Raw genomic sequence first — 23,413 nt, 5'->3', positions numbered from 1 at the left:
CGGGCAGTAAGGCAAAAGAGGAGGTGCTTCAACCAGGAGAGGTATGAGGCTATAAATGGCGAGGTAGAAAAGCTCTTGAGAGCAGGATTCATTCGGGAAGTCAATTATCCCGAGTGGATATCGAATGTGGTGTTGGTAAAGAAGGCGAATGGCAAGTGGAGGATGTGTGTGGATTTCACAGACCTCAATAAGGCGTGCCCAAAAGACAGCTTCCCTTTACCAAAGATCGATCAGTTAGTGGATTCAACGGCTGGACATGGTCTGCTTAGCTTCATGGACGCGTTCTCGGGATACAACCAGATCCCCATGTACGAGCAGGATGAGGAGAGCACGGCTTTCATCACTAACCAAGGTTTGTTCTGTTACAGGGTAATGCCATTCGGTCTCAAAAATGCTGGGGCCACCTATCAAAGGTTGGTGAACAAAGTCTTTAAGCCGTTGATTGGGAAAACCATGGAGGTGTACGTGGATGACATGATCACCAAGTCCAAAATCCCGGAGGAACATGTCAGACACCTCGAGGAGACATTCGAGCTTTTGAGGAAGTATAAGATGAAGCTCAACCCGGAAAAGTGTGCTTTTGGGGTCGAGTCAGGGAAATTCCTTGGATTCATGGTGAGCCATAGGGGGATTGAAGCAAATCCCGAGAAAATCCAGGCGATTGTGTAAATGACGTCTCCTCGTAACCTGAAGGAGATGCAGAGCCTCACGGGGAGGTTGGCGGCGTTGAGCAGATTCATATCCAAGGCTACAGATAAGTGTCAGCCATTCTTTCAAGTGATAAGGAGGGGAAAGAAAACAGAATGGACCCCGGAATGCGAGGAAGCCTTCCGGAACTTGAAGCAATACTTGCAGCAAGCTCCGCTGCTGTCCACACCGAGGGATGGGGACAAGTTGTATCTGTATTTGGCGGTATCGGATCGGGCCACCAGTTCTGTTCTGGTGAGAGAGGAAGAAGGAGTTCAGCATCCGATATACTACACTAGCAAGGCCCTGCTCGACACTGAGACCAGATACCCACCGTTGGAGAAATGGGCACTTGCCCTTGTGGTTGCTGCTCGGAAGTTGAGGCCATATTTTCAAGCATTCTCGGTCTCGGTAATAACAAACCAGCCATTGCGTCAAACTCTGCACAAGCCAGATGCTTCTGGTCGGCTCGTCAAGTGGGCTGTAGAGCTGAGCGAGTTCGACATAGACTATAAACCTCGCGCAGCGATAAAAGCCCAGGCAATGGCCGATTTCGTAGCTGAATTCACAGAGCCCGAAGTATGCTTAGATCAACAAGATGCAGTTATAAGCAATGACGAAACTCAAGTATGGCAGATGTCTGTGGACAGGTCATCAGGGGAGCGGGGTTCAGGAGCAGGGATTGTCTTGGAAGGCCCAGAGGGGGAGGAGATCTCTTATGCTGTAAAGTTGGAATTTGCAGCCACGAATAACCAGGCAGAGTATGAAGCCTTGATAGCAGGTCTGGAATTGGCTAAGGCCGTGAAAGCAGACAGAGGTAAGATCAGAACTGATTCCCAGCTGGTTGCGAATCATGTCAGTGAAAGATTCCAACCAAGAGAGGAAAAGATGGAGCAGTACCTGAAGATAGTCAGGCAGATGATGGGGAAGTTCGAAGCAGTGGAGGTGATACAAATCCCCAGGGAGCAGAATAGTCGAGCAGACATTTTGGCTAGGATGGCAGCAGTAGCCGACCCAAAAATGCCAAAGTCGGTCCCTCTGGAGGTGAAGTCCAGCCCAAGTATCGATCAGAATTTGGGGGTGTTGCGGATAGAACAAAAATGCTCGTGGAGGGACCCGATAGTTTCGTACCTTAGAGACGGGGTATTACCACCAGATAAGCTGCGAGCTCGCAAGATTAGAGCCCAGGCCTCGAGATACACGATGATTGATGGGGTACTGTATCGGCGAGGATATACACTACCGTTCCTTCGGTGTTTGGATGAGGACGACGCGGATTACGTACTGAGAGAAGTACATGAAGGAATCTGCGGAAATCATTCTGGCGGGAGGTCCCTGGCCCACAAGGTTCTAAGGCAGGGATATTTCTGGCCGACAATGCACCAGGATGCGCAAGAGAAGACCAGGAGTTGTGTAAGCTGCCAGAGTTTTGCAAATTTCTCTAACCAACCACCAGAGAAACTCACCTCCATGACCTCCCCCTGGCCATTTGCTCAATGGGGAATTGATCTGATCGGCCCATTGCCAAAGGCACGAGGAGCAGCAACACATGCAATAGTTGCTATAGATTACTTCACGAAGTGGATTGAGGTAGAAGCCCTTAGCAGGATCACAGAGAAGAAAACAACAGACTTCGTGTGGAGAAACCTGGTCTGTCGATACGGGATCCCTTATGCCTTGGTAACGGATAATGGCAGGCAGTTCGATAATCACAGCTTCAGGGATTTCTGCCAGAACCTCGGGATAGAGCTGAAGTATTGCTCGCCTGCTCACCCTCAATCAAATGGACAAGTAGAAGCAGCCAACAAGACCATCAAGAGGCTTCTGAAAACCAGGCTTGGAGCAAAAAAGGGTGCGTGGGTTGACGAGCTGCCATGTGTGCTATGGGCATACAGAACAACCCACAAAACCGCAACTGGGGAGACACCGTTCGCTTTGGCTTTCGGACATGAAGCGGTCGTGCCGGCTGAGATAGGAACGACCACACACCGGACAAATCATTTCAATGAGCAGGAGAACGACGAGCAGATATGTTTGAATCTTGATCTGCTAACGGAAAGGAGGGAGCAAGCAGCCGAGCGATCAGTCATTTACCAACAGAGGGTTGCTCGGTACTATAACCAGAAGGTGAACATACGGCAATTCGGAGACTGGGTACTGAGAAGAGTGAATCAGAGCACCAAAGATTCGACTCAAGGAGTACTGGGACCGAATTGGGAAGGGCCATATAGAGTCAAGCAGATAGCGGGACCCGGAGCTTACAAGCTGGTTCGCACGGACGGCCACGAGGTGAAACGCCCATGGAACGCAGCACACCTCCGAAAATACTTCCAGTAAGACTTGTTCACATTTGAAAGCTATTTTTGCTCATGTTCATTATCATTTATCTTTCACGTTTTATGTCCAAACAATTTCATGTAAGTCGAATCCTGCCATTAATGGAACGTCGAAGAATTTCTTTCGCTTGAGACCGAGAAAGTTCCCAAAGGCATGCAAAGGCTCGACAAAGTCTCAAAGCCTGTCTTATGGCGAGACAGAAGCCAAGCATGCCAGGATCTGCTCGGCCACGAGAAGCCAAGCAGAATCCCAAGCGTTGAAGAAATTATCCAAGGCATGCAAAGGCCCGTCAAGTCTCAAAGCCTGTTTTATGGCGGGACAGAAGCCAAGCATGCCAGGATCTGCTCGGCCACGAGAAGGCGAGCAGAATCCCAATCCTCGAAGAATCAAAGGCATGCAAAGGCTCAACAAAGTCTCAAAGCCTGTCTTATGGCGAGACAGAAGCCAAGCATGCCAGGATCTGCTCGGCCACGAGAAGGCGAGCAGAATCCCAATCCTCGAAGAATCCAAGGCATGCAAAGGCTCAACAAAGTCTCAAAGCCTGTCTTATGGCGAGACAGAAGCCAAGCATGCCAGGATCTGCTCGGCCACGAGAAGGCTAGCAGAATCCCAAGCTTTGAAGAAATTATCCAAGGCATGCAAAGGCCCGTCAAGTCTCAAAGCCTGTCTTATGGCGAGACAGAAGCCAAGCATGCCAGGATCTGCTCGGCCACGAGAAGGCGAGCAGAATCCCAATCCTCGAAGAATCAAAGGCATGCAAAGGCTCAACAAAGTCTCAAAGCCTGTCTTATGGCGAGACAGAAGCCAAGCATGCCAGGATCTACTCGGCCACGAGAAGGCGAGCAGAATCCCAATCCTCGAAGAATCAAAGGCATGCAAAGGCTCAACAAAGTCTCAAAGCCTGTCTTATGGCGAGACAGAAGCCAAGCATGCCAGGATCTGCTCGGCCACGAGAAGGCGAGCAGAATCCCAATCCTCGAAGAATCCAAGGCATGCAAAGGCTCAACAATGTCTCAAAGCCTGTCTTATGGTGAGACAGAAGCCAAGCATGCCAGGATCTGTTCGGCCACGAGAAGGCTAGCAGAATCCCAAGCTTTGAAGAAATTATCCAAGGCATGCAAAGGCTCGACAAAGTCTCAAAGCCTGTCTTATGGCGAGACAGAAGCCAAGCATGCCAGGATCTGCTCGGCCACGAGAAGGCTAGCAGAATCCCAAGCTTTGAAGAAATTATCCAAGGCATGCAAAGGCCCGTCAAGTCTCAAAGCCTGTCTTATGGCGAGACAGAAGCCAAGCATGCCAGGATCTGCTCGGCCACGAGAAGGCGAGCAGAATCCCAATCCTCGAAGAATCAAAGGCATGCAAAGGCTCAACAAAGTCTCAAAGCCTTTCTTATGGCGAGACAGAAGCCAAGCATGCCAGGATCTGCTCGGCCACGAGAAGGCGAGCAGAATCCCAATCCTCGAAGAATCAAAGGCATGCAAAGGCTCAACAAAGTCTCAAAGCCTGTCTTATGGCGAGACAGAAGCCAAGCATGCCAGGATCTGCTCGGCCACGAGAAGGCGAGCAGAATCCCAATCCTCGAAGAATCCAAGGCATGCAAAGGCTCAACAAAGTCTCAAAGCCTGTCTTATGGCGAGACAGAAGCCAAGCATGCCAGGATCTGTTCGGCCACGAGAAGGCTAGCAGAATCCCAAGCTTTGAAGAAATTATCCAAGGCATGCAAAGGCTCGACAAAGTCTCAAAGCCTGTCTTATGGCGAGACAGAAGCCAAGCATGCCAGGATCTGCTTGGCCACGAGAAGCCAAGCAGAATCCCAAGCGTTGAAGAAATTATCCAAGGCATGCAAAGGCCCGTCAAGTCTCAAAGCCTGTCTTATGGCGAGACAGAAGCCACGCATGCCAGGATCTGCTCGACCACGAGAAGGCGAGCAGACTCCAAAGCATTCGAAGAAATTCCCAAGGCATGTAAAGGCTCACCAAGTCTCAAAGCCTGTTTTATAGCGAGATAGAAGTCAAGCGTACCAGGATCTGCTTGACCGCGCGAATGCGAGCCGAAACCCAGGCATTGAAGAATCTTCAAAGGCATGTGGCACAAAACCATGAGCCAAGCCGGAACCTGCTCGTCTAGACAAAGACGAGCAGATTCTCAAACGAAAATTAATTCATAATTACAACACAAGAAAGTAATCAAAAAACATTTTTATTAATTTGTTAATAATTAACAGAGGGGATAATCTCCATAAACATTGTTCATTACAATATAAGAAATATATCAAGAAGATGGTGGATCAGTAAGCCCAGCAGCATCGGTTGGTTGGACCTCCTCAGGTGCAGGAGGGGTATCACCAGTTGCGTCAGGGGGGGTGCTCGCCTCGCCAACATCAGCAGGGACTGCACGAGGAGGATAGTTTTCCTCCTCAATCACAATCGGCTCTACCCTTTCGGCATCTTCCTTGGCCGCCTCCTCGTCCGTATGTTGAGCAACACCAGCTGCAAGGTCATCCATCTTCAGATCAGGGTGTTGCTTCCCGAGGACGGCCATGATGCAACGATAGGAATGCCGAAGTCCCTGGTCGTACTGGTTGTCGGCCTCCCTCTCCAAATTCTCGACCTGAGCTCGGTGGGAGTCGTGGAGAGATTCGAGCTGAGCCTCATACATAGCCTTCTGCCTTTGCAGATCCTCCTTGACCTTGGTAAGCTCCTCCTCGAGGGTAATGGCTTTTGCTTGAGCAAGTGATTCTTGCTCTATCAGCTTCAGATTCTCGAGATTCAGCTCCCCTGCTTTCTGCTCGGCAACGTCAGCTCTGGTCGTCGCCGATTGAATATCCTCCTTCATCTTCCGGTCGTAGCGGCCAATCTTAGCCTTGTAATAGGTGGTCATGCAGCTGAGGTGGAAAGCGCTATGCTGCATGGCCCCCACCAGCTCACCCAAGGTGCAGCCGTCAAAGTCCTCCAGGTCCTTCTTGCTCACGAGTTTAGATAACTCATTGAGGTAGGGGACCAGGTGTTCTGCTCGGCTGTCAGGTAAGCGAGATCGAGGCCCGACAGGAGGAGAAGAGGAAGCAGGATCTGTGGCTGCTCCACTAGCTTCCCCGACTTTTACAGGAGCAGGAGGTAAAATCTTCAAGGATGGGACCTGCTGCACGATGTTGGCCCGCTTCGCAGCAGGGGCATCCTTACTCTGGTCCCTTTTCGTGGTTGGAGGTCAAGAACGTTTTCGGGTCAGAGCCCCAATCACAGCGTCCTCCATCCTATGGCCAGGAAGTATCAAGCGAGACTCGAGCAAGTTGTATGTAGTTAACAGTTCTCGGCTTGAGCAGGAATTGGCTAGTACAGCCTCGACCCGTTTGAGCTGGTCAGGTTCAAGCGGGAAGTGGACACCCCAAGAACCTGCAACACAAACAAACATTTGATTAGAGACAAACCAGTAAAGCGCAAACGACAAGGGAGACAAGACATCTAATACGAGCAGGCAACCTGGGACCACGAAACGGGGTGGGACGCGGAAGTCTTCCCCATCAACCCGTGCAACTTGACCCCAGGGACCCCCTGCGAAGAAGAACTTCCTCTTCCAATTCCCACCACCACCAGTAGGGAGATCGGTTATGGGTTTCCTGGTCTTGGTACTTGATTGGAAGTAATACCAGCCGGCATCTTTTGGGCTGCTTTTCAGCTGGTACAGGTGCATCACCTCGTCGACCGTGGGCTCGCTTTGGCAACATCTGTCCCACAGTATGAACAGACCAGAGAGCACTCTCCAACCGTTTGGGTTCAACTGACCAGGAGATAGATTCAACCCGCTAAGTATCCGGGCAAAGTAAGGTTGCAAGGGACACCTAAGCCCATACTTAAAGCTATCCAGATACAGGGTAACATATCCCCTAGGAGGCCAGCTAGGGGTATCCTTCTTGCCTGGGACCTTGAGAAGTATTTCACCAGGAATGCTGTACCTAAGACGGAGGTCATCGAGCTCGTCAAACGTGGTCGTGCACGTCATATAGTCGATGGCATAATCACGCAACAAGGCTCTACCCCCTACTGTACCCCGTCCTTCTGGTCGTGACGTTCCAGATGGAGACACCTCACCAGAATCACCTTCGCCATCCTCACTCAAAGTATCCTCGGAGCCAGAAGATCTCTCCTCACCATTACTTCCGCTCGTAGAGGTTGTTTGGGGAGACATCCTCCTAGCACTAGTCCCGACACTAGACCTAATGGGCTCTAAAGGGATCCCGGGGTCAAAAGCAGGATCGGTGAGCAGACTAGGCAGGAAGTCCAACTCGTCGTCATCAACCTCAATGACCTTCTCCTTGCCTTTCGACATTCCCTAAGCTCTAACCACAACACCACCAACTACTACCCCAAACAGAAGAGAAGAGAAATTATCTACAACTATCCGAGACCAAGGAGATAGAAGAAATACCTGAAGTAATGGTTCAGTCGGTGAAAATCAGAGATGGAGGACCTTTATGCCGGAACTTCTTTGCCGGAGAGACAGAGACGGAGACGGAGTGAATGGCGAATATGCCGTTCGAGAGGATTTGGTTTTCCTACTGAGGACGGACTCTTAGGTTGCCAGCATTTAACAGCGCCGAATCCCGAGGGTCTCATAACCGTCGGTTTGAAATTCAAATGGAGGGGGGGGGGGATTTCTGCCACGTCACCTCGTCCGCAATTAAATGCGACATGACTCTTGGCAGCCTTTTCCAATCCCACGCGAGCGAGTACTATCGAGTTTCTACTGCTGGTCCACTACATTGCCCAACACCAGAAACTGGGGGACCGGTGTTTGGGAGAAATACGTCGACGAGACCAGGCATGGTGAGCAGATATCTGGTGGCATAGTTCTGCGAACCGGTGTGTTCCGTAAGAGCCTGGCGCGCGGGGGAACAGGAGCAGAAATATCCTGCTCGTCCACGAGCACGTCATCCGCGAGGCCAATTTCCTGTAAGAGGCATAAGGCCATTCCGGCTAGAGGTCGAGAGGCGAGGAGATCCGGTCAACGACAGTTGGCAAGACATGCTCTCCAGCCCGAGAATCTAGGCACAACAGCCGCGCTTCCCCCAGAACCGTGGCGTAACACGCAAGATCTCACAGAACCACGACAGCCGCGCTTCCCCCAGAACCGTGGCGTAACACGCAAGATCTCACAGAACCACGACAGCCACGCTTTCCCCAGGACCGTGGCGTAACACGCAAGATCCCACGTTTGCCCATAACGCAGCAGTCAGAGTCCCATACCGTCTCGAAAAAAGCAGAAAACTGGGATTCAGAGGAAGCCTATAAAAAGGTAGCCAACGAGGTAAAAGGGTTGGCATTTTTTTAGAAAAGAAATTAAAAAGAGAGAAAACCACGAAAAAGCCATAAGATCTGTGGCAAACGTTCCTCGAACCTTGATATCTGACTTGAGCGTCGGAGGGTTTGCGCCGGGAAAACAACCGGCGTACTCTGACTTGTCTGTGTGCGCAGGAACCTCTGGAGAAGAAGCCTTACGAGGAGACCTCCTGGTCGTGATGAAGTTGATCGAGCAGAGATCCTGGTCGTAGAACGAGGAGAACCGGAATCCCGCATCAACACCTTGCTTCCCCTTCAACAGAGTCGACATTCCCTTGTTTGATGCCAAGGAGCCCAAGCCCAGAGACAATGGCATTCTTTGATATCAGCCACTTTGAGGACTTTTGAGTTGAGCCATTGACATCCTGAGACGGCCTGTTGCAAGCCTTCTTCAAAAGGTCATCTGACTGAAGTAGTGGATCCGCTTCCACTCCTAGCCAAGCAAGCCTTGATCTTTCTCCTAATTGGACATTAAGAACCCTGCATGGAATCCATTTGAGAAGTTGAACAATAGACAAAGTCCAACACATATAGGCATTAAAGAAGAATTTGGACAGAAATTACTAATTGTTTACGCACAGGGCTGAACAAATGGGAATATTAAGGCACTTAAAAGTTGGAACCATATTCACCACTTGTATTTCCTCAGAGAACTATCTCAAAGTTCTGTTAATTTAAAACCATTCTAACGTATTTAACTACAAAACTAGAGAAATCGTACTTCTGTAGCGTAGTCTCACTATTGTTAAGGATCTAGACTTGGAAAGTATGCAAGTCGATTTGGTAAGAAAAATTGAAATAATAATTGGTGATAGATCTAACACACTTCAATAGAAACCACACTAACATCATATCAGACAAATAAACAGATTCCCCCAGTCAAAGTTTAACAAACAAAACATTAAAACAAGGATAATTTGGTACGACCAGAATAGTCTATCAATGTATATAGAGAGGGAGAGACCTCAAAGCAGTGCTTAAGAACAGTGCTACTCCAATAACATCAATATGGTTGATGACCGCTCTATCAAATCCATTGGAAATTGTATACTTATAATTTTTTTTCAAACTTTGTCTAAAATAAATGAATGAGATAGGAAAAATTTGAATAAATTAATCTGCATAATGACACAAGAAACAAATGTAAATTGACCACAAGTAGAAATATACTTTCATTATATTTAGAGCATCTTCCAATTTCTTTCCCTTGAGCTCTGTTTCTGCGAGTGCTCAAAAGCAAGACACAGGCCTCAAGATATAATTATCATCATCAATCTTTGGCAGCCACATGCAGTACTTGGAAAATGTTTATGGCCCTAAATAACCGGAAAATTAGAAAACATTAAGAACGAGAGACTAATCATTTTAATCGCAACGAAACACGCACACTATGAAAATATAAAATTGAATTACTTCGAATGGATGTGCCTCTTAACAGGAATTGCACAAGCTAATGAGCAAGTGAGCCTTCGAATGAAAATCTAAATCCTTGCAGCCTGCGTCCTGCAGCTTCTCCCAATGAGTAAGTGAGCCTTGAAAAGTCATCACTCAGCTCAAACTAAAATGAAATTACTGTGGACATGTGAATTAAAAATAGATAAAACAAACAATGAAAAACAGAGCTAGAGAAGAACTTACCTGTGCGTTGAGACCATGTGGGGAATGTGAGATATCTTCTTAGATTTGGTTTGAGAAACTCCATCTTCTTCTGAAAGTTCTGACAGTTCCCTAAACCCAGGCCAATGCAAATGCAACAGAAACTGCATGCTTTAACCATTAACCTTTTTAATTTCAACACTTCTTTTGTCCCCCGCCCGATGCCCTTTTAACAATTCTATGAATCAGATAAATCAGCCTTCTTCACAAAACTATGAAAAACTTTTCACCGTGTTCCACACATTCCGGGATCAGTATTGATAACAAACATTTGATGAAGACCCTGCCAATTAAAATTTCGGTCCCCACGTAGCAGAATTTCTTATTTTTCCTTTGTACACAAATGCAGACACTTAAGCAAATTAAGATTTCTTTTGACCCTGCAAGTTACAATTTCAGTCCCCATGTAATAGGAAAAATTTGTACACATATTTATAGCAAATTAATATTTCATACCTCACAATATATATCATAACCATCAATCTTTAGAAACCACATGCAGACTTGTTAAACTGTTTATGGCCCAAAATAACAGGAAAATTAGAACAGATTTTTAAGAATGAGCGACTAAATATTTCAATGGCAACTAAAATTACACATCTTGGAAATCTGAAACTCAAGTACTCAGAACACTGTAAGTGAATTGCATAAGTCAATTGCATAATCTTGGGTAAAAATTACACAGCATTTAAACAAGCTGGGAACTTAATTTCTTACCCACTAAGAACGTTCAATTCACTCAAATGAAACTTTCACAGGAAGGTCTCATTATTAAGGCTATAGCTTCACTTCACATGCTCAACAACTCAAATTTGAGGATGATATTTCTCAAAATGGAGGGCTCTATTTGACTTGCCAACAATCTTCCTCACCACTATCATCCTTGCTATACCGGTTGCACTGACCAATCTTCATTATGACATTTGCTATATTAACCTGAGTACACAAGAATCCGAAACAACTGTTAGAAATTTTAATCTTTATATATAGCCAAAATGGTGAATAAGATGATGTACTTGATAACAAAAACCTGATTTAATAAATAATTAAGTGGCCGATAACAAGCACAGAATCTCATCGTGTGGGGAAAGCCTTGACAACAGAAGATGGTGCTTTCATTCAAGCAATGATAACTTTCCAATTTCATAAGGTAGCTTAATGCCCTTTTAAGAATATCTGCACCAGCCTGACTATTATTGATCGAAATTCAAATTCAGAATCATGTTCGTATGAGAGATGAAATGTAATGAGCGACTTGGCCACCATATATGTATTTATCATCTTCAATTTGCTCATCTTTGTCTAGAGTATAGCTTCTGCATTAACTTAATTAGCGTGCAAGCCACCTGAAAATGGTTTTAAATAATGAGAGTCTGAATTCGAATGAATTAATCAAATATGATGACAGAAAATACAAAAGTAAAATAACCACAAGAAGTAGAAATATACTTTTGTTAGATTTAGAGCATAATTCTTCTGTCAAGTTCTTTTCCATTAGCCTTGTTTCTGTGTGTGCTCAAACGCAATTCCTCAACACTCAAGATAGTTTCTGCAGACCTGAAAAACTGGCTGTGGCCCTAAGGAACTTGAAAATTAGAAAAGATTCAGAATGAGTGACTAAATATTTTAATCAAAACTAATTAAACACACACGCCCTGAAAATCTGAAACTGAATTACTCAAATGAATATGCCTCTTCACAGCAATTGGTTGAAACTTTACTGCAAAGACTTTTTGAAACCCTTGAAGATGATACTCTACCCGATAACACAAGGAAACACAATCAATATAAGAAGATGATTTTACAAACAAATGAAAGCTTGCAGTTATTGGGAGAGCTCTACTCAAATTTAATGAGATATCTCTCAGAAGGGAGAGCTCTAATAATATATAAAGCCAAAAATCTAACACTCATCAAATTGGCTTGTGAACAATTAATCTTCCTTGCCATCATAAATGCCAGGTGTGGTGAACAATCTTCATTCTGACATTTTCCTTAATAAGCTGCTTAGTATCCTTAACCTGATAACTTACACAAACAAAAAAAACTTCACTAAAGTTTATTCTTTAAAGGCAAAACAGTAAACAAGATGATATATGCTGATACAAAAAATTGACCTGAGTTATCCTGATGTCAAGAATCACAGAGCCTCATGTGGGCAAAATCATCGCAATACAAGATGCTGAATTCAAGCAACATCTTATCACCCGTAATTTAAATTAGCCTTCTCAATTTCAATGTATTATTGGCAACTAAATTCATAGGGGACGTAGCTAATTAAATGCCCTTTTAACAATATCTTCCCCACCTAACAATTATTTGGAAAATCTAAATGACAATCATGCATTGATGGCATCAAAAATTGGCCACAAAGCTGCCTAGAAAAAGGCTTTAAATTCTTAATGAGACAACGTATTCGAACAAATATGGTGAATGAAGAGACAAAGGCATAACACCTCAGGAAGTAAAGCTCTGTTTCTGTATGTGCTCAAACCAATGGAAATCCATGGAAATGAATTTCTACGAATTAGACATGTCAGCCAAAACAGGTACTCTGTACAAGCAAAGTAAAAGAGAGTTACAAAAATTTTAAGATAATTAAACTTTTAGTCACCATATAATTAGTAGAAAACTTTGTACACAATCATTTATATGAGATTAAGGTTGTATACCTAAGTTTTAATTGCAAACTAAATATACACAACATGATATTAGCATTAGAAGACTGCAGCAAAACGTACCGAATTGAATGTACCTCTTAACGGCCATTGTACATGCATTGAAAGTTTACCGCAAAAGCTGTTTCAAACGTGATGCATCTTAGAGATGCAAGATGAGAAATTGTTAGTACAACTAGCATTGAAACATGTGTGAAAACTGTTAATGGACCTAAATAACTTGAAAATCAGAAAAGTTTAGGAATGAGTGACTAAGCCTGCTAATCGCAACTAAACATACAAACCTTGAAAATCCAAAATTGTACTCGATGAATGTGCAATTGCTCGAGCAGGTAAATTTACTGCAAAGGCTCTTACAAACCCTCAAAGATGATACTCTACATACCATGGTACCCTGAATAACAAAAAGAAACACAGTGAATATTAAAGGGCAATCTGACAATGCAAATTTGTGCAAATTAACAACTGCGGTTACCTGCATAATAGTGTTAATATCGAATTCCTTCCGCCATGGAAGCATATGATCAGCCCACATGTGCTTTGCTCTGTAGCTTTTGAGTACCTGAAATTGTTATTACAACCAACGGTGAAAATTGGGAGAAAAAATGGTAATATTAGCATAATTGAATTTGCTTATAGAGGATAAACTGATCAAAGAAAAAAACAAGATAGAAATGATTATCTTTGTACCTTAATATCATGCAATAAAAATCATCATGCCTTCCAGGCAGCTATCCATCCTCAATTGAAACAGAGCAGACCTGGCCATCACTTTCTTCTTCAAAGTCCAGCAACTGAACGTTGCACACAACACCACAGTGGAAGTAGTTCCATCACCAGCCTAATCCTTGATTACCCCAATGTTCTTCATACGGTCTTCAAAGTCAACCTAAAAATAAAATGAAAATGCAATGCATTATTATTAGGGATCTAGTGCTTGAGCTTGCTTTGACATCATGGTATTAGCAAATTCTGATATAGCCAAAATGGTGAATAAGATGATGTACTTGATAAGAAAAACCTGATTTAACAAATAATTAAGAAGCCGGTAACAATCACATAATCTCATCATGTGGGGAATGCCTTGGCAACAGAAGATGGTGCTTTCATTCAAGCAATAGCAACTTTCCAACTTCATAAGGTAGTTTGATGGCCCTTTTAAGAACATCTGTACCAGCCTAACAATTATTCATGGAAATTAAAACTCAGAATCATATTAGATTGAGAGATGAAATATAATAAGCGATTGGGCCACCATATATGCATTTATCACCTTCAATTTGCTCATCTTTGTCTAGAGTATTGCTTCTGCATTAACTTAATTAGCTTGCAAGCCACCTACAAATGGTTTTAAATAATGTGTGAGAGTGTGAATTCGAACGAATTAATCAAATATGCTGACAGGAGAAACAAAGTAAATAACCACAAGAAGCAGAAATATACTTTTGTTATTGTAGATTTTACAAAGGAAGAAGGAGGAAAAGTTCTCTTATTCAATTCACTAAAAAATAGAGAAAACAAACAACTTAAATAGGGAAAAATAAAGGATTAATTCTGCACTTAGGAACTAACTTATCTCATCCCTAAATCTTAGGATTTTATCCAAATCTCTAACAAACAAATCCTTATCAATTACTTCTAATTTATCAACACTCCCCCTCAAGTTGGTGCAAATATATTTGTCATGCCCAACTTGCTAACTTGAACTTCAAATGGCTGTCTCAGCAAGCCTTTACTTAAAACATCTGCAACTTGCTGTGTGGTCGGTACAAATGGAGTACAAATTATTCCTTCTTTAAGCTTTTCTGTTATAAAGTGCCTGTCAATCTCAACATGTTTCGTCCTGTCATTAGGGGTGGGCGCGGTTCGGTTCGGTTTTTTACTAAATTTTTCACAATCGTTCGATTATGATTATTTTAAAATCATAATCGCGATTAATCAAATTACCGAAATAATCAAATACTCGATTAATTGAAATAATTCGATTCGATTCGGTTCGATTATTTCGATTATGGGCCTATTGGGCCTATTTTGGACTTTTTTAAATTTAAAACTTTAAATTAATAAATCTACCATTTTACAAAATTATTGAATAACCACACACATTTTACAAAATTAAGACACTTCATATTACAACATTCATCTTAATTAACAAGTTATATTTTATTTTTAAATAAATATTTAACTGGTTGTAACCAACAACCAAATGGATCGCATACAACTTAACCGCAATGAACAAATAAATAAATGGTGCTTTATGAATAACTTCTTCATTCATTAATTGCATTTGTATTCATTTTGGCCAACCAAGAATATATATCTTAAATTATTACATAAACTATCTACAAAAATCGAGATTATATATGATAAAAAAATGAAAAAGAGAACTGCAGAAAAATTTGACATGGCAGCACAAACGTGGTGGTCCCAAATTATGACCAATTCCAATTGATGATGATGACATATGGATAATAATTTTTCTTTTTCTTTTTTGGTTTAAAGAAAAAAGTTAAAATTAATTTTTTAATATGCCCAAGAAGGAAAGTGCATCCCACCTTACGTGTTGCATCTTCTCTGTGATTTCCCAAGCAAAAGCAATCAAATTGATTGAATCAATCAATAAGGTCAATTTGTAAAGGTCTGGGTGCAGACAACGGAGGCCAAAAAGCAGAATGATTTCAACTCTGTGGAAAAGAGTGCAGTTGAGACAGTAACAAGGTTAGCAGAAGCAAAAATTGCAGTGAGGGATGCCGCACGATCGCAAAAATTACAGCGAGGGATGCCGCACGGCCAGCGGGAACAGAAGAAGTCACGACGAGCAGCGGCCAGCGGGAAGTCGGGAACCGAAGAAGACAGAAGTCAGAAGTTTAGATTTAGATTTTAGGCTTTTAGGTTTTGGCTTTAGCTTTCAAAACAATCGGTTTATTTGAGATTTTGGTTCGGTTTTGTGGTTTTTTTTTAAAAACCGAAAACCGAACCGATTGATTTTACTATTTTTTTATGTTACTATTTCGGTTTTTTGAAGATAAAAAAACCGCATAAAAACCGAACCGAACCGATCGGTTCGATTCGGTTTTTAATTAATCAGCTTTTTTTGCCCACCCCTACCTGTCATGTAGAACAGGATTATGAGCAATGCTGATAGCTGCCTTGTTGTCACAATACAACCTTATAGGCAAACTCACTGGCCTCTTAAGCTCTTCTAGAACCCTCTTTAGCCAAAGAATCTCACATACTCCTTGCGCCATTGATCTGAATTCAGCCTCTGCACTACTTCTAGCAACAACATTCTGCTTCTTGCTTCTCCATGTGACTAAATTACCCCATAGAAATGTACAGTACCCCGAAGTTGATCTTCTATCAGTGACTAAACTTGCCCAATCAGCATCAATATACACCTCAATTCCCCTCTTCTCATTTTTCTTGAAGAAGAGTCCTTTTCTTGGTGTACTTTTCAGATAATGAAGGATTCGGTATACAGCTTCAAGATGTTCTTCATATGGGGAATGCATAAATTGGCTTACCATGCTTACAGCGAAAGCAATGTCTGGACGAGTATGTGACAAGTAAATTAGTCTCCCAACAAGTCTTTGATATCTCCCCTTGTCTACTGGAACACCATTTTTTACTTCCCCAAGCTTAGAGTTGGCTTCTATTGGAGTGTCAGAAGGTTTGCAACCACTCATCCCAGTTTCTTTCAAGAGATCAAGAATATACTTCCATTGTGAGACAACAATACCCTTATTTGATCTTGCCACTTCCATTCCAAGAAAGTATTTTAGTTGGCCTAAATCTTTAATCTCAAACTCCTTGGCTAGGTTTTGTTTCAATTTGCTCATTTCTACTATATCATCTCCAATTAAAATTATATCATCTACATACACAATAAGAACAGAAATTTTATCTTCAATAGATCTCTTTGTGAACAGCGTATGATCAGATTGCCCTTGATCATATCCTTGGCTTTTAACAAAATTTGTGAACCTCTCAAACCAAGCTCTGGGAGACTGTTTAAGGCCGTATAAAGACCATTTTAGCTTACATACCTTGGTTCCAAATTTCTCATTAAAACCTGGTGGAGGCTCCATATAGACTTCCTCCTTTAAGTCCCCATTCAAAAAAGCATTCTTCACATCCAGCTGATTCAGAGGCCAATCAAGATTAGCTGTAATAGACAAGAGTACTCTAACTGTATTTAGCTTTGCCACTAGAGAGAAAGTTTCAGAGTAGTCTACTCCGTATGTCTGAGTGAAACCTTTGGCTACAAGTCTAGCCTTGTACCTTTCCAAGGACCCATCTGAATTGTACTTCACAGTAAACACCCATTTACAGCCGACAGTTGTCTTCCCATCCGGCAGATCCACTTTCTCCCAAGTAGCATTCTTTTCCAGGGCTCTCATCTCCTCAAGCATAGCTTCTTTCCACTCAGGAACATTTAGAGCCTCATAGACACTTTTCGGAATAACCACACTGGACACTTGTGAAATAAAAGCACAATATGATGAAGAAATATTTTTGTAAGATATAAAATTTGGCAAAGGATGTTTTGTACAAGACCTAATACCTTTTCTAAGAGCAATGGGAAGATCAAGCTGACTAGAAGAATTTGACTCATAATTACATGGAGGATTGTTTTCAGGGATTTCTGGAGAATCGTCACAAACTTCATGATCCAACCTCTGGTCAGATTCTTGATAGTGCTGTGGGATAGTGGCTCTTTTTTGTGCTAGATGTTCCTTTGAATATACAAGACCTTTAAATCGTTTTGTACACATCTCAGTTGTTTTAGTATTTTGATTTTGAGATGGAATTACCAAAGGTTGTTCAGTTGTGGATTCAATATTTTCAACATTTAGTTCATTTGTTTCCACAGATTTTGTGTTTCCCATCCCATTTTCTTTTGGTGACTGTTTGTAAGAAACATCATCATCCTGAACAAACTCAAAAGTTACATCAGAATTATCTAAAAAATCATCTTCACTAGTGCTCTCCCCCTGAAGAAGGAAATTGTTGTAGTATAATTATCCGTCAAAAAAAGTGACATCCATAGACACAAACATTTTTTTCAGAATTGGATCAAAACATTTATAACCTCTTTGATTTGTAGGATAGCCTACAAAAATACATTTATGTGCCTTTGGATCAAGTTTTGAATGTCTAGTATCATGATTATGAACAAAAGCCACACTTCCAAAAATTTTAAAGGGAATATCGGCTGTTAGCCGAGTTGTGGGAAACCATTCACTTAAAACTTTAATTGGTGGTTTAAAGTCCAAAATTCTCGTTGGCAGTCTATTGATCAAATAAGTGGCTGTTAACACTGCTTCTCCCCAAAGGTATTTAGGAACCTTAGTCGTAAAACTAATAGCTCTAACAACTTCAAGGAGATGTCTGTTTTTTCTTTCAGCCACCCCATTCTGTTGAGGTGTATTATTACAAGAACTTTGGTGAACAATCCCCTTTTCAGCAAAAAAAAATTCCTAACACTTTGTTAAAAAACTCTTTTCCATTATCACTTCGAAAAATTTTAATCTGAGTCTGAAATTGTGTCTGAACCATATTATAAAAATTTATAAACACAGTTTCAGCATCATATTTTTCTTTTAAAAGAAAGACCCAAGTGACTCTAATATGATCATCAATAAAAAGAATAAACTAGCGCTTTCCAGAAAAAGTTGGCACTCTAGAAGGACCCCAAACATTACTATGAATCATGGTAAATGGTTTTGATTTTTTATATGGTTGAGATTGAAAAATAGCCCGATGATGTTTAGCTAATTCACAAGATTCACATCGAAAAACAGAAGGATTTTTATTCATGAATAACTTGGGTAACAAAAGCTTTAAATATTGAAAATTTGGATGTCCTAATCGATAATGCCATAACATAATCTTACTGTCATTAACAACAGAGATAGAATTAAAACAAGTCTGCAGATCTTGCCTTCCATAGGTTGATCCGTTATTAAAGAAATAGAGTCTACCACCCATTTTAGCACCCCCAATCATCTTCCCTGAGGTTAAATCCTGAAATTTACAACAGGAAGATTGAAAAATAACTTGACAGTTGTGATCAAAAGTTAATTTACTGATAGATAAAAGATTATAAGACAAATGTGGGACGTGCAAAACATTCTTAAGGACTAGAGAAGGAGAAATAGTAATTGTTCCTTTTCCAGCAACAGTAGCTAAGGAACCATTTGCAATTTTAACCTTTTGATTTCCTGCACAAGGTATATATGAGGAAAAGAGCTGCGAATTACCGGTCATATGATCAGTAGCACCTGAATCTAATATCCAGGAGCCATGAAACTTAGTACACGCTAGGGCTGCAATGAAAGAATTACCTGACTGTGCTAGAGAACAAGATAGGTTAGATTTTTCTAAGGATTGGGAATGAAACATTTTATGTAGATGCTCTATCTGTTCCTTGGTAAAAGGAAGAGACTCTGAGGATGATTGCTGCCCTGGATCAGTGCTGTTAGCTTGAAATGCGCGGACATCTCCCCCTGACTTGGTGTCGCTGCCTGTTTTTTTCTTTGGTTTCCCATGCAACATCCAACAACTTTCTCGAGTATGCCACGACTTTCGACAATAGTCACACCGGGGCTTCTGCTTTCCCCCTGAGTCTGTACCTCGAGCCACAAGAGCAGATCCTTCACTATTTATTTTTGGTTCATCGTTATTCTTCAACATCACTTGCCGTCGTGCTTCTTCTCTGCGCACTTCTGAGAAAACTTCTCTAATAGTTGGCAAAGGTTTTTTCCCTAGTATACGTCCTCGAACCTCATCAAGTTCTTTGTTCAAACCAGCCAAGAAAACAAATACCCGACCTCTTTCAACTTTCTCTTTGTATCGAGCACTGTCATTAGAATTTTCCCATTGTTCATCTTCAAACAAGTCCAATTCCTGCCAAACAGCCATCATATCATTATAATAAGCTGTTACATCACGATTACCTTGCTGCATCTTCCACATATGGGTGTTTAATTCATACAATTGTGACTGATTTTCTAAATCTGAGTAGGTTTCCCGAATTGCTTCCCAGACATCACGAGCAGTCTTCAAGTACATGAAGGTTTTTCCAATAATAGAATCCATTGAGTTGATCAGCCAAGCAGTAACCATTGAATTCTCTGAACGCCACTGCCTGTATTTTGGATCATTAGTGGCTGGTGGTGTTACCTCGCCATTCAAGTACCCTAGTTTCCCTTTTCCATCAATCACCAAACGAACAGACTAAGACCATTCAAAATAATTCTTTCCATTCAATTTGTGAATGATAATTTGAAGAGAATTTTCAGAAAGAGAAATAGTCGGAAGTGGTTGAGAAACTTCCTCCGATGAAGTCGTACTACTGCTGCCATCCAAAGTGGTTGAACTAGAGCCAACCATGGTGGCCTTGAAATTCATGATCAAACCCTAGCTCTGATACCATGTAGATTTTACAGAGGAAGAAGGAGGAAAAATTCTCTTATTCAATTCACTAAAAAATAGAGAAAACAAACAACTTAAATAAGGAAAAATAAAGGATTAATCCTACACTCAGGAACTAACTTATCTCATCCCTAAATCTTAGGATTTTATCCAAATCTCTAACAAACAAATCCTTATCAATTACTTCTAATTTATCAACAGTTATATTCAGAGCATCTTCTTGCGTCAAGTGCTTTTCCTTTAGCTCTGTTTCTGTTTGTGCTCAAACGCAATGGCTCAAGGGTCAAGATAATTTTATGACCATCAATCTTTTCGCAGCCACATGCAGACTTGAAAAACAGGTCGTGGCCCTAAGGAACTTGAAAATTAGAAAAGATTCAGAATGAGTGACTAAATATTATAATTGAAACTAACTAAACATTATAATCGAAACTAATTAAGCGCCTAAAAAATCTGAAACTGAGCAATTGCTTCTGGTGGAAACTTTACTGCAAGGACTTTCTCAAACCCTTGAAGATCACACTCTACCTGATAACAAAGAAACAATTAATATATGAAGATGATTTTACTAACAAGTGAGTGCTTACACATATTGGAAGGATAATGATTACTCATAACCCAAATCCCCAATACTCCCTATTATCTCACTCAAGTTCGAGCTCCCAGAATTCACTACTGTGAAGCTCTTACAACAAAATTCCCTTCAAAGATTCTCTACTCAAATTTGATGATGATGTCCCTCGAAAGGAGGCAAAAAATCTAACACTGATCAAATTGGTTTGTGAACAATTAATCTTCCTGGCCATCATGCATACCAGGTACGGTGAGCAATCTTCATTCTGACATTTGCCTTAATAAGCAGCTTAGTATCCTTAACCTGATAATTTACACAAACAAAAACAAGTTGATTAAAGTTTAATATTTAGAGGCAGAACAGTAAAGAAGATGATATATATTGATACTAAAATTTGACCTGTGTTGTCCTGACGTCAAGAATCACAGCATCTCATGTGGGCAGAATCTTTGCAGTACAAGATGCTTGCAAAATTGAAGCAGCATCTTATCACCTGTAATTTAATTAAGACAATAACTTTCCCCAACCATTTCAATGCATTATTGCCAACTAAATTCAGAGGGTGCTAATTAAATAGCCTTTGAACAATATATTCTTATTCTTCTCCAATCTAACAATTATTTCGAAAATCTAAATGACAATCACGCATCGATGGCATCGAAATTTGGCTACAAAACAGCCTGGAAAAGGCTTTACTCTCTGAATGAGAGCATGAATTCGAAACAAATATGATGAATGAAGAAAATAAGGCATAATACCACCAAAAGTAAAACTTTTTCCCAGGGCTCTATGTTTCTGTTTGTGCTAAAACCAATGGAAACCGATGGAAATGAATTTCTAGGAATTAGACATATCAGCGAAAACAGGTATTCTGTACAAGCAAAGTAAAATAGGGTTACAAAAATTTTTAAGATTGATATGATAATTAAAATTTCAGTCACCATATAATTAACAGAAAACTTTGGACACAATGATTTTTTGCATATTAAGATTGCTATACAAAATATAATATTAGCATTAGGAGACCGCACCAAAGCATACCGAATTGAATGTGCCTTTTCACAGCCATTTTACAAGCTTTGAAGCTTTACCACAAATGCTTTTTCCAACCCGTGAACATGATGCACCCGAGAGATGCAAGCTATGAAATTGTTACTACAACAAGCATTGGAACATTTGTTAAAGAAGGAAGTTTATGAAAATCCGCCTTTGGATACCCCTCTCCAAGAATCAATTCATCCGTAATAACAATTTTCAAGAAGTATCAACTGCGTTAAGTTCATCGACATCACAGAGATCTTCAACTAAAATAGAGCAGATCCGGCCATCACTATCCCTTCTACTGCTCTTTTCCTTTAGAGAATGCTTGAATTACAGAATGCGTGGAAGGCCTTCTTATTCAAGGTCCAATGATCAAACCCTGCACTATAACAACAGAGGTAGTAGTTTCTTCGCCAGCCTAATCCTTGGTCTCAGGAATGTCCTCAACAGGGTTCTCGAAATCAACCTAAAAATTAAGAATGAGTTCGAAAAATGTTTATGGCCCTAAAGAACTTGAAAATCAGAAAAGATTACGAATGAATGACTAAACATTTTGATCGCAACTAAACATATAAACCTTGAAAATCTAATTTTGAAGTACTCTTGACTGAATGACCAATTGCACGAGCTGGTGACAACTAAGTTTACTGCGAAGTCTCTTACGAATCCTTAAAGATGATACTTTTCATACCACGATAACCTGATAATACATAGGAATACAATGAACATTAAAGTGTATTCTGACAATGCAAATTTGTGGAAATTATCAGCTGTGGTTACCTGGACAATATTGCCAACACCAAACTCCTTCCTCAATTGAAGCATATGATCAGCCCACAAATGCTTTGCTTTGTAGCTTTTGAGAGCCTGAAATTGTTATCACAACCAACAGTGAAAATTGGGTGAAAAAATTGATAATATTAGCATAATTCCATATGTTTATATAGGATAAACCGATCAAAGAATTAAAAAAGATAGAAACAGAGCAGACCCAGCCATCACTTTCTTCTTTAAAGTCGCATAATAACCACAGTGGTAGTCGGTCCACTGCCACCCTAATCCTTGGTCACCCCAATGTTCACCATGAAGTATTCAAAGTCAACCTAAAAATAAATAAAAATGCAATGCAGGTGGAAATGAAAATTCTATAAATAAAATAAAATAAAAATGCAATGCTTGAGCTTGAGCTTGTTTTAGCATCATCGTAATAGTAAATTTTGATATATCTTTACTTCTCTGTTCTTGTTTATTCACAACAAGATATCAATAGAAGAAGATGGAAATGAAATTCTATAAAATAAAGCAAGTGAATTACCAGCAGAACATTTTAGCAATCCTTTGGCTAAACTTTTCATTTTCATAGTCTTGCTCTCCTGCCTGCATCATTAAAACCAAATTAGCTTGGACCTGGCAATTAAACAAGTATGAAATAAAACAAAGTGGGCTATTGTAGTAAAAACAATTACACAATTACTTTAAAGAATTAAAGTCATGTATATTATATATATAAAAAATAAGATTAGCATTATACAAGATAAAATTGATAATTTAGTTTTCAACATTACTGCAAATATATCACAGAGATTTTGTCTCTCAGCAAGTTACACATAACAAATTTTCGTACATTAAAAAATAAATTACATTGCACGAAATTTTACAAAAGAGCACAT

General features: G+C 41.0%; 1 protein-coding gene and 1 long non-coding RNA gene across 2 annotated transcripts; one reads left to right on the top strand and one right to left on the bottom strand.

Moving 5' to 3' along the window:
* Positions 1–669: 669 nt before the first annotated feature.
* On the top strand, positions 670–3,024 carry LOC112097895. The gene is made up of 2 exons (XM_024183487.1): positions 670–2,277; positions 2,701–3,024. The coding sequence occupies exons 1-2, from the start codon at positions 670–672 to the stop codon at positions 3,022–3,024; spliced, it is 1,932 nt and encodes a 643-aa protein (XP_024039255.1).
* Positions 3,025–22,523: 19,499 nt separating this feature from the next.
* On the bottom strand, positions 22,524–23,120 carry LOC112098279. Its single transcript, XR_002905384.1, has 3 exons — positions 23,059–23,120; positions 22,735–22,846; positions 22,524–22,610 (listed from the first exon to the last, which is right to left on the bottom strand). It is a non-coding gene; the product is annotated as an uncharacterized LOC112098279 (long non-coding RNA).
* Positions 23,121–23,413: the final 293 nt, after the last annotated feature.

Source organism: Citrus clementina, unplaced genomic scaffold (genome assembly GCF_000493195.1).
Source record: "Citrus clementina cultivar Clemenules unplaced genomic scaffold, Citrus_clementina_v1.0 scaffold_5, whole genome shotgun sequence".
Taxonomy (NCBI): Eukaryota; Viridiplantae; Streptophyta; class Magnoliopsida; order Sapindales; family Rutaceae; genus Citrus; species Citrus x clementina.
This window is presented reverse-complemented; position numbering and strand designations above follow the sequence as displayed.